Source organism: Lactuca saligna, chromosome 9 (genome assembly GCF_052625555.1).
Source record: "Lactuca saligna cultivar CGN05327 chromosome 9, ASM5262555v1, whole genome shotgun sequence".
Taxonomy (NCBI): Eukaryota; Viridiplantae; Streptophyta; class Magnoliopsida; order Asterales; family Asteraceae; genus Lactuca; species Lactuca saligna.
In genome coordinates this window covers 19,758,009-19,779,405 of record NC_136425.1, presented here as the reverse complement: position 1 = coordinate 19,779,405, position 21,397 = coordinate 19,758,009, and the positions used below count along the sequence as shown (strand labels likewise).

General features: G+C 31.1%; 2 protein-coding genes across 2 annotated transcripts; both read right to left on the bottom strand.

Moving 5' to 3' along the window:
• Positions 1-5,642: 5,642 nt before the first annotated feature.
• LOC145016054 (scarecrow-like protein 14) lies at positions 5,643-7,157 on the bottom strand. Its single transcript, XM_078974487.1, has one exon. The coding sequence runs from the start codon at positions 7,155-7,157 to the stop codon at positions 5,643-5,645; it is 1,515 nt and encodes a 504-aa protein (XP_078830613.1).
• Positions 7,158-12,783: 5,626 nt separating this feature from the next.
• Positions 12,784-13,317, bottom strand: LOC145016053 (uncharacterized). The gene has a single exon (XM_078974486.1). It carries the CDS (start codon positions 13,315-13,317, stop codon positions 12,784-12,786), a length of 534 nt encoding a protein of 177 aa, XP_078830612.1.
• Between the last annotated feature and the right edge of the window lie 8,080 nt (positions 13,318-21,397).

The following is a 21,397-nucleotide window of genomic DNA, read 5'->3' as shown; positions in this document are numbered from 1 at the left end:
TTCATCAATTTTAACCCAACTTGTACTCCTAAAATATCTCTTCTCTGGTATTTGGTGTATTCGAAATCTGAAACACTCTTTTCGATAAATCGTTTGAAATTTAAAATCTCATTCAAATTGGAGTTGCCTAATTTTTTGCATAAAATATAGTTGACTGGAGACTAATTCAACTCTTCATCTCTTTTTCCTCCATGGAATCCACCACCACAATATTTTTTGATTTTGGCATCACACTTTTTATTTTTATGAAACCGATCGATAATGGTGCAAGTGTTTTTAGAAATATATAACATGTCTCCGAATGGAACTAACTGCTTGAAAGAAACTATTCGCTGCTGCCGCTTTGCGCGGACAATATATATATATATATATATATATATATATATATATATATATATATATATATATATATATATATATATATATATATATATATATATATATATATATAGCATCACCAGTTTTCCTTCGTCTATGAGGTTTATGAAAAAGTCATCGTATATAAATCTAATATATGTAGTTTTATTTTTAATGGATATAAAAGATTAAGCTTACTAATGAAAATTAAGTAGGGTGATGTAGGATGTTTTCATTAGATTTCTGGAAGCCCAAAGAGTGAGAAACAAGCTCCAACCTAATTTATCTATAAGGCTATTGGAGGTTGGCAATTTTATTCCATGTTATTACATATTATAATATAAAGTAGGATGGTGTTCTTCATGTTATTACATGTTAGGCCGGACGAAGTGGATAACGGGGAGACAGCGGGATCGTTTCCCTCACGAAGAAACACCGCACCGTGGATGCGGGAAAAGGAATGCGGGAAGAGGATGGGGGAAGATAGTTCCGCTCTCTCTCTCTTGAAACGATTGACTTTTTTTTTTTTTTTCCAAACGGATATATATATATATATATATATATATATATATATATTCTTTCTCTTTCCCTTTTCTTAATCTATAAATACTACAACATTCTACCATTTTTTTAACCCGTAACATATATTTCTCTCCAAAAAATATTATTCAAATTGTCATCATCTTCGTCATCCGATTCGACGACTGTAGAGGAGGTTAAATTTATCGGTTCTGTCATGACAAAAATGGTTGCATACTATCAAAACCGACTAGGCGAAACATCACGTGCACGACTTAAGCTAAGAAAGCCGCCGTTGCATAGAAATCACGAAATTGGACACGATCGCCTTATAGAAGATTATTTTGCAAATGACGCAATCTACATTGTAAAGTTTCGATGTCCGTTCCGGAAGAGGAAGGAACTATTCTTACGTATTATTGGCGATTTGGAAGACCACTTTCCATATTTCCAATGGAAAATGGATGCAAGGCGGAAAAAAGGTTTATCTCCCATTCAAAAATGCACGGCTACAATTCGTCGGCTAGCATACGACATGGGCGCAGACAAATGGGACGAATATTTTAGGATGTCAGAGCGTACCGTGCGGGAGTGTGTGTACAAGTTCTGCAAAGCGATCTGTTTGGTTTCTGGGCAATGATATTTGCGCAAACCAACTATCAACGATATCCACAAACTGTACACGGTGCATGAAGGCAAACATGGATTCCCTGGAATGCTAGGTAGTATCGATTGCATGCATTGGAGTTGGTCATTATGCCCCAACGCATGGTGTGGTCAGTACATGAGAGGCGACCACAAAGAGTCGATGATCATTCTAGAGGCTATCACATCACATGATCTTTGAATATGACATGCATTCTTTGGTCCAGCTAGTGCAAAAAATGATATCAATGTGATAGACCAGTCGTGGTATTCAACGATATCTACTTTGGAAAGTCGCACGATGTACCTTTATAAGCAAATGGGATAGCATATAAGCATGTATACTATCTTACTAACGGTATATATCCTTCCTTGTTTGTTTTTGTGAAATCGTTTACATATTCTAATGACCAGAAAATGAAAAAGTTTAAAGAGGTGCAAGAGTCAACTAGGAAGGATGTGGAGCGAACATTTGGTGTGCTTAAGAGACGTTGGCAAGTACTAACGGTCGGGGCAAGGTCATATGAGGTGAAAAGGTTACAACACATAATGTATGCATGTATCATATTGCATAATATGATTATTGACGATGGAAGAAAAGCGATATGCCGGTACAACGAAAATGAAGTTTTGCCAAATATCGAAGGAGTATCCGTTGGTACACAAGAGTATAGGGTGAATAGAAGAGAAGTACACAATCGCGATATTCATCATGACCTTTGTGCTGATTTGGTGGAGCACATTTATAGGGCTCATATTCATCCCCCGTTAGAGTTTTCTCACGATGATTTGTTTGACGAATCAGACAAGGATTCTGATATGTTCGTCGAGAGTGAATATTCCGATGACGAAAGTGACGCTGGGGAGAATGACGAAGACGATCAAGGCGATGACGAAGACGATGATTCTGAGTAACGCATTTTGGTTTAAATAAAATTAGGATATTAATTAATTATGTTTTCTATGGTGCGTGTTGTTTTATTTTATTTTTTTGCGTTTTTTTCTACTTATTTAAATTTTATGTTTAATGTAATTTTTATTTTAATTAATGAAATGCTTTTATTTTTAATTGAATTTTATGTTTAGTATTAATTTAAAAATTATAAATCATAAAAAAATAATAATTTTATTTAATAAAAAAAGTGAGGGAAGAGTTTTCCACCAATTTCTTGGGTTTTAAGTGAGGGAAAGAGGGGTATGACCCACAAAAAATGAGGGAAACTTTCCTTCCACATCCTCCGGTCTTATAAAATGGTGTTAAGATGAAGAGTTAGAGAGAAAAAAATGATTTAATTCGGTTCCTGTTACCACATCATAATAACACAACATCTAATAACACCAAGTTGGGACGGTGTTCCACTTCGTTTTTAGATAATAACGTGAGTGTGCGTTGCGCACCCCTAGTAACCTAAGATAAATATTAAGTGAAAAGCTCCGATCAAAATTCATGTTAATATGGAAATATAATCTATAAGATAGATCTTAAGTGAAAAGCTCCGATCAAAATTCATGTTATAATGGATGAGCATGGACCTTGAATAGTTAAAGTGAGAGTTGAACTATATGTTTAATTGACATTTAAGAGCGTCTCTAACCCATTTTATTTTTCATTTTTTCCATCATTTTTTTTTTCTATTAGTTTCCAATCCTTCTCAATTTATTTCTTTATTTTGAGGGATATGAATACTATTACATCACATATGATGTTATACTATTCAATTCTTTTAAAATGGAGATAAACTTTGCGTTGTCGGTTTTAATCTATCTGTTTATATATTTATAAATTTATAGTTTATTTTTACGTAATAATTATAATTTAAATTTAAATGTAATTTTAATACTTATAATATTTTATTTTATATTAAATTATATTAATTAAATATAAATATAAAGTTTTTTTTTTGTTCAACAAATTCATATAAAAGTTAAATACATATTAAAATTTTAAAAAACGGTAACGTATTTTACAAAAAAAATTTTATAAGTGTGTTATAAATATAATCTTATTTAAAAAAAATATAGATTATATATTTGTTAAAATCAAATTAATAGAAATGGTGTGTTTGACAATATATGTAAGTTAGATATATATTAGGAATATACTTTTTAAGGTATAAAATGGAATATGATTGGAGATAAAACACTTTTTACCTTATTTTTTACTTAATTTTTTTGGGGAAAAATAAAAGTGGTTGGAGATGGTGTTATTTTGAAAAATAATGAATACGCGTTCATTTAAGAGTAAATTACACGAATGATCCCTATGGTTTAGAGTAATTTGCGTGTTTGATCCCTAACTTATTTTTTTAACTCGGAAGATCCCTACTGTTTGTTTTTGTTACGCGTTTGGTCCCTATCTTACCTAAAAAGACTATTATGCTCTTGACTTTTTTAATTTATTTAAATAAACACACCCCTAATCCCAACCCCTCACCTTATCTCACCTACCCCATTATTTTTTCCTCTTTAAATAATAGTCTTTTTAGATAAGACAGGGACCAAACGTGTAACAAAAATAAACAGTAGGGATCAAACACGTAACAAAAACAAACCATAGGGACCTTCCAAGTTAAAAAAATAAGTTAGGGACCAAATACGCAAATTACCCCAAACCATAGGGACCATTCGTGTAATTTACTCTTCATTTAATTGGGAAAAATGAAACAATTTAATTATTAAAATTATATTCAATTGAATTTTATTGAGATGAATGAATTGTAAGAAAATTAAAATAGAGTTTTATAAAATATAAAATTATAATGTACAAATTCATTAAATTATAATAAATTCAATTCATTGTGAATGACTTAAATAAATATACTGCTTGGTTTAACTATATTTCAAATAAAAAATAGCTCTATATATGTTTGACAAAGTAAATGGTATTTAAAACTAGCTCTATAGTTTTATGTGTGGTAGTATATGATATAAGTACGCGGTAGTATATGATATAAATAATTATAAGACATGAAATTACATAAAATAAAAATAAAAAGCTACTAAAAGAGTTTTAAAATCTATTTAAGCTAGCTTTTAGATTAATTATACGATTTATTTATTCAGTAAAATTTTTTAAAAGATGTAACTCTTATTTCAAAATACATTTTTTAGTTCAAGATTTTTTTTTTTTTTTTTTTTTTTTTTTTGTTTTTTTAATCTAAAAACCAAAAGGTTTTAAAATCTTTCAAAAAGTGATCGTAAAATGCATGATTTAATGAAGTTGAAACGACCTCATTATTTGATGATGAGTTGATATTCAATTTATTTTGAGCTCATATATGGTCATTAGAGTGTTTAATGGGAAAAAAAAACAGTTTAAATTTTTTAAATATATTTTGTTGAATTTTGTAAAGTTAAAAATATTATATTAACTAAATAATATAATTATATAAATTAAAACTTGTAGTTATATAAAATTTAAAATGCTAATTTGTTTTGAACACCCTACATTACATTGGATGGATGTTGGGTGTTTGTTATTCCCATTCTATCCAATATATATATATATATATATATATATATATATATATATATATATATATATATATATATATATAATATTCAAAAAGAGATTTAATACTTGAAGTGTATTTTATTCGATAACATATGGATAAAAATAAAATACATCAAAATATGTTATCCATTTAACTTCTGTATTTGACTACAAAAGATTTTGTTGAGTGGTTGCAAGTTGCAACCTTTTCCACAAAACTTGCATTTAATAGACCTCTCTAACCTTTTTGACTTGCTCCCCACGTACATGTCATTTGTCATTTTCTTACATAAAAAAGCATTCTTGAAAATTCTTGTTCACACTACATGGTCAAGATTCCATTGTCGAAAACACCGGGTTCACACGGAGACCCAAAACAATATTCTTCACTTCAATAGTAAAAATGGGTGAAAAATATTTGAGCTTTTTAAAAACTGCTATATAAATGTGATCATACATCATAGTAACTTTTAATTAATAGGCTGTATATATAACTATATATTCCTCTGAAATCTAATTCTTTTACACATTATATATTATATCCAAAGTTTTACTAATGCATTTCGTTGAGAAATAAAATACAACTCATATTTACATTGTTTGGAATTTCATTTTTCTGATCAACAATCTAAGAACAATTCCCGGGCTTCCATAAGGAGAGTGCATAAAGAACTCGGCCCTTCCAACCTTGCAACATCCAATTATTATCTTCATGGACAACAAAATCTTTATGATATTGTCTCTCTACTTTTGCCCTTACTTCATTCAAAATATCCGAATCCAATTCCAACTGCACAAACCCGGCTTTCAAGTTCCTCATTTCCCATTTCCGATACATTTCCGGCCTCTCCACCCGACTCCTTCCCTCACACGCCACCACATTCATTATATCCCTCCCAAAAACATCTCGCTCAAACAACTTTCGATCCTCATCATCATGCTCTACAGTCGCCTCAAACATATCAAAAAGTGTCGTGAAGTGTAAAACCGCTTGTCGAAACCTCGTATGAAAATATGTTGCATTATATGTCCCATTCAGGACACCGTGTACAAACATATCCGGTTTTAACTTCCGGATAAATTTAAGCACCGAGTCCCTCGGTCGATTTTCCACCACTGTCTCATCAAGCACATTCCTCATTCGGTACACGCTATTCACCACAAGCATCTCCTCGGGATCAATATCCAAATCCTCGATTTTAACATTTTCCCAAGTTTTAGCAATCGCACGGTACTCAAAAGGGACGTTGAATCTCTTGGCGTATTTGATCAGCCGACGGCCTGTTTCTTCGACCCGCTGTGAGGGTCGAAGACCAGGTTGTGGTAGATCAATTCCCGTGATGCGTAACTTAGGAGGTCCACCGGGTCTCAGAGAGAGACCCTGTATAATACAAGGCCATTGGAACCCGTACAAGATACCGAAGTCGATGATGTGTAGCTTATTTGTAGTGTTCGCTAGCTTTGCGATCGACTTGTTTGCAAATATGTTCGACATCCTATGGAACGGGCATGCCGTGATGTATGCCTTGTAAGATTTCAAGATTTGGGCCGCTGATGTGGACGAGAAAGCTCGGTATAGTTCTGGTCCCGTGCCACATAAGCGTGCCTCGATGGCGTTTGCAAAGTAATGCGCCATTCTCCTTGAGGAATTTCCGAGAGGAGAGGAGTCTTTCCGTATCATCTTCAGGAGTTGAACAGTTTCTGTTGTATCACCATTAGCCATTGCTTCCCCACATTGCATTAATAGTTCTGTCGGATCCACCATTTCCACCACCTTTTTTCTTCGTTTTTTCACCGGCTTACCATCGGTGATCAACCCAGGCAAAGAACTCGAACGTGACTTGTACTGTATAGATAGACGGTTGAAATCGTCACAAAGAACTGCAGAATCATAAATCTCTAATGGCTCGGTTTCTGGAGGATTATACACAAGAACATCATAAAACGATCTTTCTGTAGCTTGGAGAGCCAAGCTGTCGATGAACATGCAAGGCTTATTGGTTAGATCATCTTCTTCCATGAGCATTTTGTTCAAGTAACAGAACACCCCATCAAAGTAATCGACTTTCTCTGAACCCGAAGACGATAAGACCACGGTTTCACTAGTTTGGGTTCGAGGGGGAGGATCATGTTTGTTGTACATGTTAATAGATTTTGATTCTACGCAAGGCTGAGACTACTATATCGTTTGAATCGATGTGATCAAAATGCTAACGAGTTACGTGCTTAAAAAGAAGTCGAAACGTATTATTTGAGTGATACATGATCTATCTGCTGGCTGATTAGGAAACATGCTACGTACGTCCATAGGTAGCGGTCGACACTCAAGAAGCCACAAAAGGACAAGCGTGGCTTTTTGGTGGTTTGGGCCAGATGCACATGAGCCAGCATGCATGCATTACAAAGATTGTCGTAAGCACTTAGCTAACGTGGCAATCCGTCCATGGCTTCATCAGGACTGACTTACTTGTATACGTGTACGTGCTTTGGACATGGTTTCTGATATTCTGACCGGAAAACCGTGTGCACACCAATTTAGTAAACTTAGAAAAGATAACTTACATGCAAAGTATCGATCTCTTATGCTCAAAATAAGAATTGTGTCGATTGTTACCCGATCCTGAGAAACACGTCTTCATGCATGTATACGTGGTGAACTTTAGTTTTTAGTTTTTTTGGATAGATTGAACATGACCTACGAATCAAGAAAGTAAGGGGTGTTTGGCTTTGATTTTCCTCTTTGCAAAATCTCAAAGTAGCTTTTAGAAATCTTTTGCCTATAATATTTTTCTAAAATGACTTTTGATCATTCAAAAGCTAAACCAAACACCTCTTAATTGTCCACGTGTACATAAATAATTTTGTTCATATAAAAGTGTGACGATTTCAAAATGAAGAAAAAAAAACCCTCGAAATATCTTAACAATCATGGAAAAAATAATACAAATTGTAATAGAATTTTTAATGAAAACCGGGCTGCCCGTCGTGTTCCCATTTTCAAGGATCTGTGTTTGAAATTCAAGTATATAATCACACTAACAATAATCTTTGCAATTTATAAAGAGCACAAAGCTATTGATACCGTGATAATTATTGAGGCTTGGTCATCCACGATATATTAAATTTTATAGAGGTTAATAGATTATTAAATATCATTATATTTCAAAAAACTCCAATTTAATTAAGAATTAAATTTTTTTTTCGTATTACATTGATGAGTTAATTAGTCATTGAAGTCCTAATTAATCCATTGAATGTTAATTTTGTTAGATTAGGTGTTTAAACTCATAACTATTTTTAGTATGTATTTGATTTAATTACGAATATGGTCATTTTGAGTTGCTTTCCCTCATGCAACTTGATAGGATAACAAGTGGAAAGAGAGTAAGATTTATTATATGAATAATGACTTTGTTAAAAAACTCACAATCACAAATTTCCCAACATCTTCATTTCTTATATCATTTAAGGATAAAGAAACAGAAGGTTTGCAAGAACTTACAAAAGAACCTCACTACAAAAGCCCTAAACTACTCTCATAACAAAACACTCAAACCCTAAACTAAAAATACAATCAGAAGATGTAAGAACTAAGAACTACTCACCTGAAACAAATGATCAACAAGAAAAGAACAACAGATATACTGAAACACTAACGATCTAACAATGAGAGACCTTAAATATAGAGAAACACTAATCATAGAGAAAAGCTTCAAGTTGAGAAAACCAGATGAGAAGATGATCGAGAGTTCTAATCAGATACACTCTCTCTCTTCTTTTATATGCCAACCACGTAAAACGGATTCAACCCGAAGTCTTCTTGACCCACTTAAGATCCGCGTGCATTTCCTGTAAAATCACTTAAACCCAGAAGAAGAATACTTGTACATATTACACCCTCTAGATTATAAATAAATAAATATGAGATTGTAATATTTAACCTTGTTATTTTTAACATCCCCCCTCAATCGAAATATTTATTTTTCATTTTTAAAAACATCAACAAGACCCAGTTGTTAGATAGAAAATCATGTTGTTTTATAGTTAAAGATTTAGTTAGAATATTTGCAGTTTGTTCAAAGGAACAAATTTTAACCAATTTTATCACTCCATTAGAAATTTTTTCCCTAACAAAGTGGAGATCAATTTCAAAATGTTTTGTCCTCTCATGAAACACAGGATTTAAAGCCAACTTAATAGTTGACTCATTATCACAAAAAACTGAAACTGTAATTAATTCCTTAATTTCTAACTCAAACAAAACTTTTAAAACCCAAATTATTTCACATGTAACAGAACCAAGAGCCTTATATTCAGCTTCAGTAGAAGATCTAGAAACAGTAGATTGTTTCTTACTCTTTCAAGATATCAAACAATTGTTAAAATAGACCAAATATCTAGACACTGACTTTCTTGTAGTCAAGCACTTAGCCCAGTCAACATCTACAAACCCTTTAAGTTCAAAACTATCAGATTTTGTTATAGCTACTCCCTTTCCTGGACTATTCTTTAAATATCTTAAAAGTTTAAAAGCAACTTTTAGATGAGACCTGTTAGGTCTATGCATGAATTAACTAAGCACTTGAACAACATAGGAAATATCGGGTCTATGCATCAATTTTCCTATAAGTTTTTGAAACTCAGTTTTATTTTCTAATAAAGCATTTCCTTTATCTTTTCCACCAGAATCTATTATAAAATTTGTTTCCAAAGGAGTACTTACAGGTTTACACCCAAGCATACCATATTCATGTAATAACTCTAAAAAATATTTTCTTTGATTTAAGCATAAACTATTATTAAACCTTATTACTTCAATTCCCAAAAAAATACTTCAAAATTCCAAGATCTTTAATTAAAAAACTGAGTTTTCATGAAATTTTTAACTTTCTGTAATTCAAATTCACAATTTCCAGTCAAAATAATGTCATCTACATATACAAGTCACACAGTCAACGAACCTTCAAACTTTCTCACAAATAAGGAATAGTCACTTATACTTTGTTGAAAACCAAATAAAAATAAGGAAGAACAAAGTTTTTCATTCCACTTTCTAGGAGCTTGTTTTAACCCATATAATGATTTAGTAAGTTTACAAACCCTAGAATCACCAGTAGAATAGTATCCAGGAGGAAGAGACATATAAACATCCTAAGTTAAATCACCATATAAAAAAGCATTATTAATATCAAGTTGATATAAAGGCCAAGAATTATGAACAGACAAAGAAATAACAATACGAACGATCACAATTTTTGCAACTGGAGAAAAAGTTTCTTCAAAGTCTATACATTCTCTTTGGTTATACCCTTTAGCTACCAAGCGAGCTTTATACCTTTCTACTTCACCACTAGATGTGTATTTAATTTTGAAAACCCACTTACAACCTATTGGTTTTCTATTTTAGGCAAATTAGTAATTTCCCAATTATTATTTCGATGAAGTGCTTCCATCTCTTCATTCATTGCTTTAATCCAGTTTGGATCAGTTAAAGCTTCCTTATAATCTTTTGGTTCAACAGTTTTATTTAAATTTGAAATAAAACATTTTGTGTTATTATCTAATAAGGAATAATTGATAGATCACAATATAATCAACAAACTTTATAGGCATATGTGACTCACGTCTAATCCTAGAAGAACCTATAGACTGCTTAACAGAAGGGATTACAGATAACTGACTACTTTCCTCAGACATATAAGAAGAAGAAGGAACAAAACTAGCAGAAGGAGGCACAACAGCCTCGCCACTACGGTTGACAATATCATTAGAATTAATATCATCCAGGTGAGTGGTTGCATCAGCACCATCCAACTGTGACTCTATTCTCAACTCATCAGGATTAACAGAATCATTTAAGTATTCATTAGTTTCGAAATCATCATATGAAAATGGATCACTAGGGCCAAAATTATGTAAAATTTTGTCAACATTTGTTGACTTTAATTTGTAAGGAAACACACACTCATAAAATTTCACATCCCTGCACATAAAAGGAGTGTTAGTATACAGACTAAGAAGTTTATAAGCCTTTTTATCAGATGAATATCCTAATAATATACATTTTTCAGCACGCTCAGAAAACTTATCATTAATATTTTGTTTGACAGCAAAGCAAAGGCAAACAAAAATTCTCAGATGATCAAAATTGGGGGCCTTTTAAAAAACAAGTTCATAGGGAGAAGAGTCATTTAAAACTGAAGTAGGCATTCTATTTATCAAAAACACCGAGGTTAAAACAACATCTGCCCAAAACTTTACAGGAACTGCTGATTGAAACAAAAGAGATCGTGCAACCCCATTTTTTTGTGGAGTATAAGCACAGGAAGTCTGATGAATGATACATTGTTCTATACAAAAATATCTCATTTGATTATTAACAAATTCAGTACCATTATTAGAGCGCACAACCTTAATATTAACACTATACAAATATTTACAAAAGACTTAAAACAATCAAAAACTTCACTTTTAGACTTTAAGAGAAAAACCCAAGTAGCCCTAGTAAAATCATCCATAATAGTCAGAAAATACTTAAACCCTTCTACATAAGCAAGTCTATAGGGACCCCAAACATCTAGATGAATTAATTCACCTAACTGAGTTGAACTATGTTGACTAAGAGAAAAGGACTCTTTAGTTTGTTTAGCTCTATGACACACATCACAAGGGGGAAGAGATTCGTTTCCTAATTTCAATTTATCTTTTAAGGAGTTTAAGGCTTGGTCAGCAGGATGACCAAGTTTGCTATGCCAAGTTAACTTTGAAACACAGCATTTAGAATTATTTAGACTAACTGAATTACATGAGGGAACATGATCTAGATATTATAGTCCCCCAGACTCTCTACCATTCTCCACCATCTTCTTTGATAGGGAATCCTGAATTTTACAATTATGTTCATAAAAAGTAACCTCACATCCATTATCCTTACACAGTTTATGTACAGACAAAAGATTAACATTAAAATCTGGCACAACAAAAACATCAAATAAAGTAAGATTAGAGGATAAGCGAATATTCCCAATCTTATTTATTGATGCAGAAGAACCATTAGGATGTTTTACAAGAAGATTAAGTTTAGACACATCCACAGTGTCTTGGAGTTGTGACTCTGAGGCAATCATATGTTGATTTGCCCCAGAATCAACAATCCAACTTTGAGAATTATTTGAACTAACAAAGGAAGTAAAACAATACGTTGATGTACCTGCCATATTTGCAGCAATAGATACATCCTCACTAGCAGAGTTCTCATTTATGAAACGAAGAAATTTAGAATACTTTTCACTTGTGAGATAGTGACATTCACTACTAGGAACAGAATCAGAAGAAACTACAGAATTGTTGGTTGGAACAATAGAAGAAGAATTCATAGAAAAAGACTTATTTTGATTATTATTATTTTTATCATTCTTTGGTTTAAAATCTTTTGGATAACCAATCAATTTATAACATCTTTCTATGGTGTGACCCTTAAGATTACAATGCTTACACTGTAACCCTTGATTTCTAAACCTATTTTGACCTTGACCCCTTTTTGAATCAGTAACTTTACTATTAAAAACAGACACTTGAGGTTTTGAAGAAGAAACAGAACTCATAGAACCATTCTTTTGAAGAGACTCCTCTCTAGAAAGAATTGAAAAAGCTGTTTTAACATTAGGTAAAGGTTCCACTAAGAGAATGTGACTTTTAACTTGATTATACACATCATCAAGACCACTCAAAAATTGCATTAATTTCATCATTTTAGAATGATCATTAAGTTAAGTAGCAGCCTCACATACACATTCAGTTAAACTAGTCAAACCATCAAATTCTTTCCATAAAGAGTCAAGTTTATTATAATAGTCTGAAAGAGAAGAACCATTTTGTTTTAAGGTATTTATCTGCTGATGGATATTAAAAATTACAGAACCATCAGCCTTATTATAAGTTTCAAACAATTCATCCCAAATACTTTTAGCATTATCAGAATAAACATGACTAGCATATATAGTTTCGGATATTGATCCTAGCAACCAATTACACACAACATCATTTACACTTTCCCATTTAGCACTTTTAGTGTCATCAGTTTTTTCACAAGTTATAGTTCCATCTACAAAACCCAATTTATTCCTGGCCTTAAGGCCCCTAGTCATAACACTACGCCATACTCGAAAGTTTTCATTACCAGACAATTTAATTGTTATTATAGAAGTAACTGCATTATCAGACGGATGAATGTACAATGGGTCATCAAAATCAACAGGAACATCTTTGGGAGTACCACTCCCTTCAGGTGTTTCACCAACCATGATTAGTCACAAAAGACACACAAGAAGCAAGCAATAGAGGATAAAAACAACAAGAAAACTTAAAAGAAAACAAACACCTGTGTTGACTTAAAGTCCAAATGGTCACCACTGTTTGTCGAGGCCCAAGACAAACAACACAGAGTCTAAATCATAAAAAACAAATTAATTAAAACAAAAATTGGATCAAGGATAGCAAACAACCAAACAAGTACCAATCAAATAAAGCAACAAGTACAAACTATATCAACATCCAGATGGTCACCAAATTTGTTTGGGCCCAAGACAGTTAATACAACAAGTAATCAAATAAGCACACAAATATGTCACTGATGTACTCAAGACATCAGGACTCCCACATCTAACTACAAAAAGGTTGAGAAGGGAACAAGAAATCGCTCACAGTGGTCGTAAGCAGAAGTCGCAAGGCAGAAGACCGCTCACCTCCCCTAGGGTTGTTCTCTGCCAAAGTTATTTCAGACACTAGTTCGTTCCCTGATAGAGAACTTGAACCTTTTGTAAGGATTAAGTGAGCAGACAAAACGATGATAAGCTTTTATCCAAGATCGAACCACAGATCCTCAAGAGTCAGACAATATCATCAAACTGCAAAAGACATAACAGCTTCGCAGTAACTTGTTTCTTAACAAAAAAAACAATGTAATCAACAAAGAAACGATCTGAAGACGATCGGACTGCAACAATCAGACCCAAAGATACACGAAAAGAAAAAAAAAGATAAGGATGAGAGCAAGACGAACCTGTACGAAATCGTCTTCAAGTCACCAAGATCTTCAACAGATACTACGCCGTAGCTCTGATACCATGTTAAAAAACTCACAATCACAAATTTCCCAACATCTTCATTTCTTATATCATTTAAGGATAAAGAAACAGAAGGTTTGCAAGAACTTACAAAAGAAACTCACTACAAAATCCCTAAACTACTCTCATAACAAAACACTCAAACCCTAAACTAAAAATACAGTCAGAAGATGTAAGAACTAAGAACTACTCACCTGAAACAAATGATCAACAAGAAAAGAACAACAGATATACTGAAACACTAACGATCTAACAATGAGAGACCCTAAACATAGAGAAACCCTAATCATAGAGAAAAGCTTCAAGTTGAGAAAACCAGATGAGAAAATGATCGAGAGTTCTGATCAGATACACTCTCTCTCTTCTTTTATATGTCAACCACGTAAAATGGATTCAACCCGAAGTCTTTTTGACCCACTTAAGATCTGCGTGCATTTCTTGTAAAATCACTTAAACCCAGAAGAATAATACTTGTACATATCACACCCTCTAGATTATAAATAAATAAATATGAGATTGTAATATTTAACCTTGTTATTTTTAACAGACTTGGTACTCAAAATGATTTTATTAATATATTACAAGATTAATATATTATTTGGAAATCATATTATTAATTAGTAACTAATTAGAAATTAATTTATTATTAATTTTGGGATTAAAGGAACTGATTAACAATGGAGGGACTGATTATGTAAATCAGTAATAGTTGTAGTTTGGGCTAACGGATCTTATTGATAATGGGTGGACGAAAATCTATGGGAAGCCCATAGAGTTTTCGACCAAGGCCTGTCATATGGGGGTCCATGGATTGCTTAAGGCCTAAACAAGGAAATTAGGGTTTCCACCTGAAAACCCTAATAGCCTCAACTATATAAACCCTCCTAACATGAGGATTCCGGCCTATGCATTAGATTAAGAAACCCTAGCCGATTTTCCTTCCCTCTCCAAGTCATCTTGTTGCATTGGGTGTTGAGACTCCATTACAGATGCAACACTTGGAGCATTAGGATTTCAGAAGTCAAGATCAAGAAGGATTATACTTGTTATTGCTAGATAACAAGAGAGGTAATGTTTTAACCCTAGTTTCTATGCCATTTTCGAAAATTATATGCTAGTTCATATGGTTGTTGCTTTGGAGTTTATATTTGCATGTTCAATAGAGAAAACCTTATATTCAAAACAATTAGGGTTGCATGTACACCATATGATTGTTGTTATGCTAAAAACCCATCAGTGGTATCAGAGCCTAGGATGTTTTTCAATTGAATTGGTGCAAGTGTGGACTGCCAAAAGGATCAAGAAATCAAAAATTTGATGTCTGGCAGCAAAACTCGACGAGTTCATCTCTGGACTCGACGATTTCCTTGCCCAACTCGACGAGTCAACTTGTTTGGTACCGGGTTTTTTGACTTTTTGATCAGTTTTTTTGATTTGGATAGTTACCATAACTCGTTTTTAATATCTAAATTCGATTTTTCTGATTGATATGTGATATCCTTATTACTGTATTGTCGTGCTAAACCAAAGTACTATTGTACTTTCGTACTAAACCAAAGTACTATTGTATTGTCGTGCCTGCCGTGTTTGTCCAAAGTACTAATGTACTATCGTCCTTTAAGCGAGATCCCTCGAGATCACCATACTAGGATTAGAAAGTGAGGATAACGGTAATGGGGTAGCCGAGGTATTTGAATGCTGAAGAATATATATGATTAGATATTTTAATATTGTGGGTTGAAAACCCTATGTACTCACTAGGTTTTCCAACCTGACCAATTCAGTTTCTTGTATCATAGGTAGCAATACGAAGATACTGATAGATAATTTAATTATCTGCCAAGAGGTTAAAGGAGTTTGTAGGCTGCTAGAATATTATTATAAGGCCCGTTTATACTTATGTTTTGTATCAGTTATGACATCCCAATATTTTTTTAGTCAATGAAAAACATTTCGTCGAAAATACTTTTACCGGACCAATTTCGCATTTATGAATGAGTTCTGATTTAAATAAGCATAAATAAAAAGTTTTTAAATGGTCAAAAATTTGGGGATGTCACAGTTGGGCTGCCAACTTGTATTGTTGCAGGTGGATTAAGTATATCGTTCGCGGTATATATACAAATAGCCCTACCCCCTTCTTCTATTATCACGTTTTGTAAAATAACACAAGTAGTGAACATCGTCGTCAATTTTTCCTTATCCCATGTCTGTGTCGGATGTTTGATTATGTGTCACTTTTGTCTGCCGCTATGTCGTATGCCAATTGTTTAGATCGATTGTGCATTTTTGTATTATAGTAAAATCATGTTTACCTCTAGCATCCTATCTCAATTGGAAATACTCATAATTATTTTCCAAATCTATATGTAACAACCGCGTTCCATATTGGTCGAGCTTGCTTGTAACAAGGATGTAAGATGGGGTTTTGGAGGAAACTCTATGCCACAACGTGGCCAAGGAATGTCCTGAAGTGACAATGGTTAATTAGTTGCATGATATTTTTGGGTCACCACGGCGTGACAGCTGATAAGGCCCAAGTCCATGACTCTTTTAGGGTTCATTTCGTATTTAAACACCTCTTAACCCATTTTAAGGTTCATTATTAGCCTCTAGACCCTCCTTTCATCTCGGAAAAACCCTAGCCTTCATCCATTGTTTACTTTTTCTCGGTTAATTTAAATTATTTAATATGTTCTTTTAAATATAGTTAAAATTTAAAAACTATTTTATATGGTATTTTACATTTATATTTTATAACATTTATTAAAATAAATGATAATTTTGTTATTTGTTAGTTTTAAATAGAAGAGTGAAATAGTTATTTATTTAGATTTGATCCGTCCAAAAAACAATATTTATAACAATAATATTTTATTAATTCATGTATCATTATCAATTCAGCACAATTAAAAATTTAACACTTAACAAGGAATAAAATACCCTCAAGTTGTAAATTATTGTATTCTTTTTTTTTTTATACTTCATTGAATTTGAGAAATCCAATCTTTATCAATCATCATTAGCACGGAGTATAAAATGTAAAATACAAACGTTCATGCTCACAATGTTTCTTGTTTATGTTAAGTGCACATTAAATGATACCTTTTATGTTAGATGAGAGTACATGTGGCTAGAATTTCAGATATCTAATTTGATATCCTTTTTATCCAAATTTTTGAGATATAGAGTTGTTAGATATTAAAATTCATTATTCAAAATTTCAGATATCTAGTTTTCAACATGTGAAAATTATAACATTTTTTTTTTCATTAGAATTTAGAGTAAATCGCACTTTAAACAAAAAAATTATATCAACTTATCTGTCTAACATTGTAAAGAGTTTTAAATTGAGTCAAGTTTCATTTAACAAAAATGACATTATTCATCCGCTCTTGGTTGGGCATTATGAAACTCATGTAGGTCCGTTCTTGATTCTTGTAGTCCACTTTTTTCTTTCCTTTTATTGATTTAATATTTGATTCTGATAATTATATGAAAAGATGTAAAAGTTACAATTGAACTTGTGATTATGGAACTATTAAAATCAACAATTATCAATAATATTTTTTTATTAAGAGTAAGTGACACTGGACATAATAATTGTAGGTTGGCCACCATAATATGTCCATGGGTCAAAAGTGAGAGGCTTTAATTTGGGTAAAAGATCTATTTATTTCTTTTTTGTAATTTATAGATGATAATTTAATGTGAAACGGAATTCAAAATATAAATACTTCGAATAAGTTTATAAATTATTTAAAAGCTTTGTCAGCAAGCTTTTGATTTTGAGCGTGAAGTGACCAGATACACCCCCCTTCAAATAAGTATTCTTTGATGCAACTTTATTGTTTCAAAGTTAAAACATTAATATCTTATTATTAAAATTATATTTATTTTGTAAACGAAATATAATGTCTAACCCGTTTTTATATAATTTAACAACAAAACTATGTTGAGACCGCATTGATATCTTATTACTAAAATTAGACAAAATTTTATAATTGGTCCCTGTGGTTTACAGAATATTGTACTTTGAGAATTTCTTAGCAAAAAGTCACACGATTGATCCCTGTGGTTTGTAAAATTATATGAAAGGCCATCGTATCGTTAAATCTAACTTTTTAGCTGTTAGATTTTAATGGAAAAAACTATTTTGCCTTTGTACCAATATTGCAATACAGTACAAACCTCAAGGATCATTTCGGTAATATATATATATATATATATATATATATATATATATATATATATATATATATATATATATATATATATATATATATATATATTTTCAACAACCTGGTAATTTGATTTTATCTTTTGAACATTTTGTTTTCTATTTTTATTTTATAATTTTAGTTATTTATGGTTTTTTAATGTTTTTATTTATTTTGATTCAAGTAAATAAACTTAATTTCGATAAACCTTATCAAAACCTTTTTTTTCTTAATTATGAAATGAAACGTTGATGTTTTTTATTAATTTTATGTTGTTACAGTTTATTTATTTTTTATTTTTTTTACTTTGATGTATCATAGTTAATATCGTTAGCAACTTTATGTTTGCACTTATCATTATCATTATTTCACCTTTTGTTGTTTTTTTTTATATATATTTAGTTAATTATTATTATTCTATTGTTTTTATTTATTTTGATTCAAGTAATGAATATTAGAAAGAAAAAAAAAATTCAAACACCAAAGTTGTAAAATACTATAATATATATACTTTTTGGTTTTTTTTGCATTTTTTTTTATTAATTTTGGTTATTTATGGTTTTCGTAACTTTTTTATTTATTTATTTTGATTTGTGTAAATAAAAAAGTTATGTTTATATTCTTTATTTACATTTGTAAATATAACTATTTTATTTACGCGACTCAAAATAAAAGTAGTTACAAAAACTATAAGTAACCAAAATTATAAAACAAAAAAACTCAAACACCAAAATTGTAATATACTTTAATATTCATACATTTTACACTTTTTGGAAAATGTCAAAAAAAATTATCAAGTTGATGAAAAATTAAACGAAACAACGAAAAAAATAAAATTAGGAAATAATTAAAAAATAATAAGATTTTTTTAAAAAAAAAGTAGTACTAAAAAATTAAAAAAGATAAAAAAAAACCAAAAAAAAAAAGATGAAAATGTAAAATGTATTAATATGTTAGAGTATATTAGAAATGGTGTTTGAGTTTTATTTTTTGTTTTTCTATTTTTCATTACTTGAATCAAAATAAATAAAAACAATAGAAAAATAATAAATAAATAAAATTATAACAAAAATAGAATGATAACTGCAAATATAAAGTTGCTAACGATATTAATTATGGAGCATAAAAAAAAACATGAAAAATAACGGCATAAAATTAAAAAAAAAACAAATTAAAAAACATTAACGCTTCAATTCACATATAAGAAAAATTAAAGAAAAAATAATTTCGGCATGGTTTATTGAATTTAAGTTTATTTGCATGATTCAAAATAAATAAAAATATAACAAAAAACCATAAATAACTAAAACTATAAAATAAAAATAGTAAACAAAATGTCAAAAAGATAAAAAAAATTTTATCAAATTGTTGAAATTATATATATATATATATATATATATATATATATATATATATATATATATATATATATATATATATATATATATATATATATATATATATATATATATAATTTCAAATTTAGAAAATTACACGAATGGTCATTAACGTTTGTAGTGTATTGCAATATTGGTATAATGGCAAAATAGTCTTTTTCATTAAAATCTAACAGCTGAAAAGTTAGATTTAATGGTAGGAGGACCGTTAATGTAATTTAACAAACCACATGTACCAGTCGCGTGACTTTTTGCTAAGAAGTCCTTAAAATTATGTATATTGTAAAAGAAATGCCATGCCTAATATGTTTTGTATAATTATAATATATATTAAAATCAATCTTGCATATAAATTGTTTTTTTAGCTACTTTTATTTTGGAGCCGGTCACAATTAGTTTGTCTTGGTCTCTATGTAGAAAAAAATTATAAAAATCTGCTCTATAATTTACAGAAAATGTCTATGTGTATATATATTTTTTTCACGAAAATGGTTCATGTATTTAAGAAAATTAAGGTCTCTGCTTAATACAAAATTTATATTGTACGTCTCTCGCAAAATCGGGATAATATCACCCTAGTTTAACAACAAAACTATTGTAAGACCTTATTATTGAAGATATAATGACAAGATATCTCATGGTTTATCTGATGGGATTTAAACAAACAATCATATGTGTGCATACAACCCTAGAGTTGGATCTATGTTTTCACTATTAGACATACAACTTTATGAACACCAAAAGAAACCTGACATGCTACTACTATTTTCGAAATCCACATTGGAGAATAAAATACATACATTTTGTTGTTATATAGTAATAACAACTAGTTCCTTGAATCTCCTTAGTTTTTGAAAGCAAGTACCACAATTGTAGTACCTCTAGTGGCTCACAAACACCAAGAACAAATGGAAAGGCAAGAGAGAAGGGAGGTGTGAAATTCGGCTCTAGGAACCCTAAGGATCAAGTCATGGACGAATTTCATATGCCAAGGGGTGTTTATATAGGTGCAGGGATTAGGGTTTCACTTTTTATCCTTATCTGATTACTTGCCTACCAAGCAGTCCAAAGGATAACCCTAAAAACTTTATCATGGACGAATTCTAAAGCCTTATCCCCTTGAATTCGTCCACCCTATCCTATAGGGCATCCGTTGCCCTACTTTGCAACTATCACATAATTATAGTTTAGCCCCTAGTTTAGTTAACTTCTTTTAATCACAAAATTAATTCTTAATTAATTCTTGACCAATGTTAACTAAATAAATATGATTTCTCCTTTAATATATTATTCATATAATATATTAATAAACCATAATAACCTCTTTCTCTATTATTTTTCCAGTCAAGTTGCTTTGGTGAAGGCAACCTAAAAGGACCATGCATAGCCAAGTCAAGTACTTACCAAATATGGTTACGGGCTTAGACATTAATCCAACATTATCATCTCCATGTATTTAGGAGTTGATTATCTTCAGTGGCGGATCCAGCCTGAAAGTCAAGTGGGGTGCACAAATGACCATTGACCATTGCTTAACTTGTTCTACTTTCATAGAAGACTAACTATAAGGGTTGCTCCCAACCCATGTCCTACATTTATCATTTCAAATCCATTTAACACAAATTAATCAGTATAGAGTAT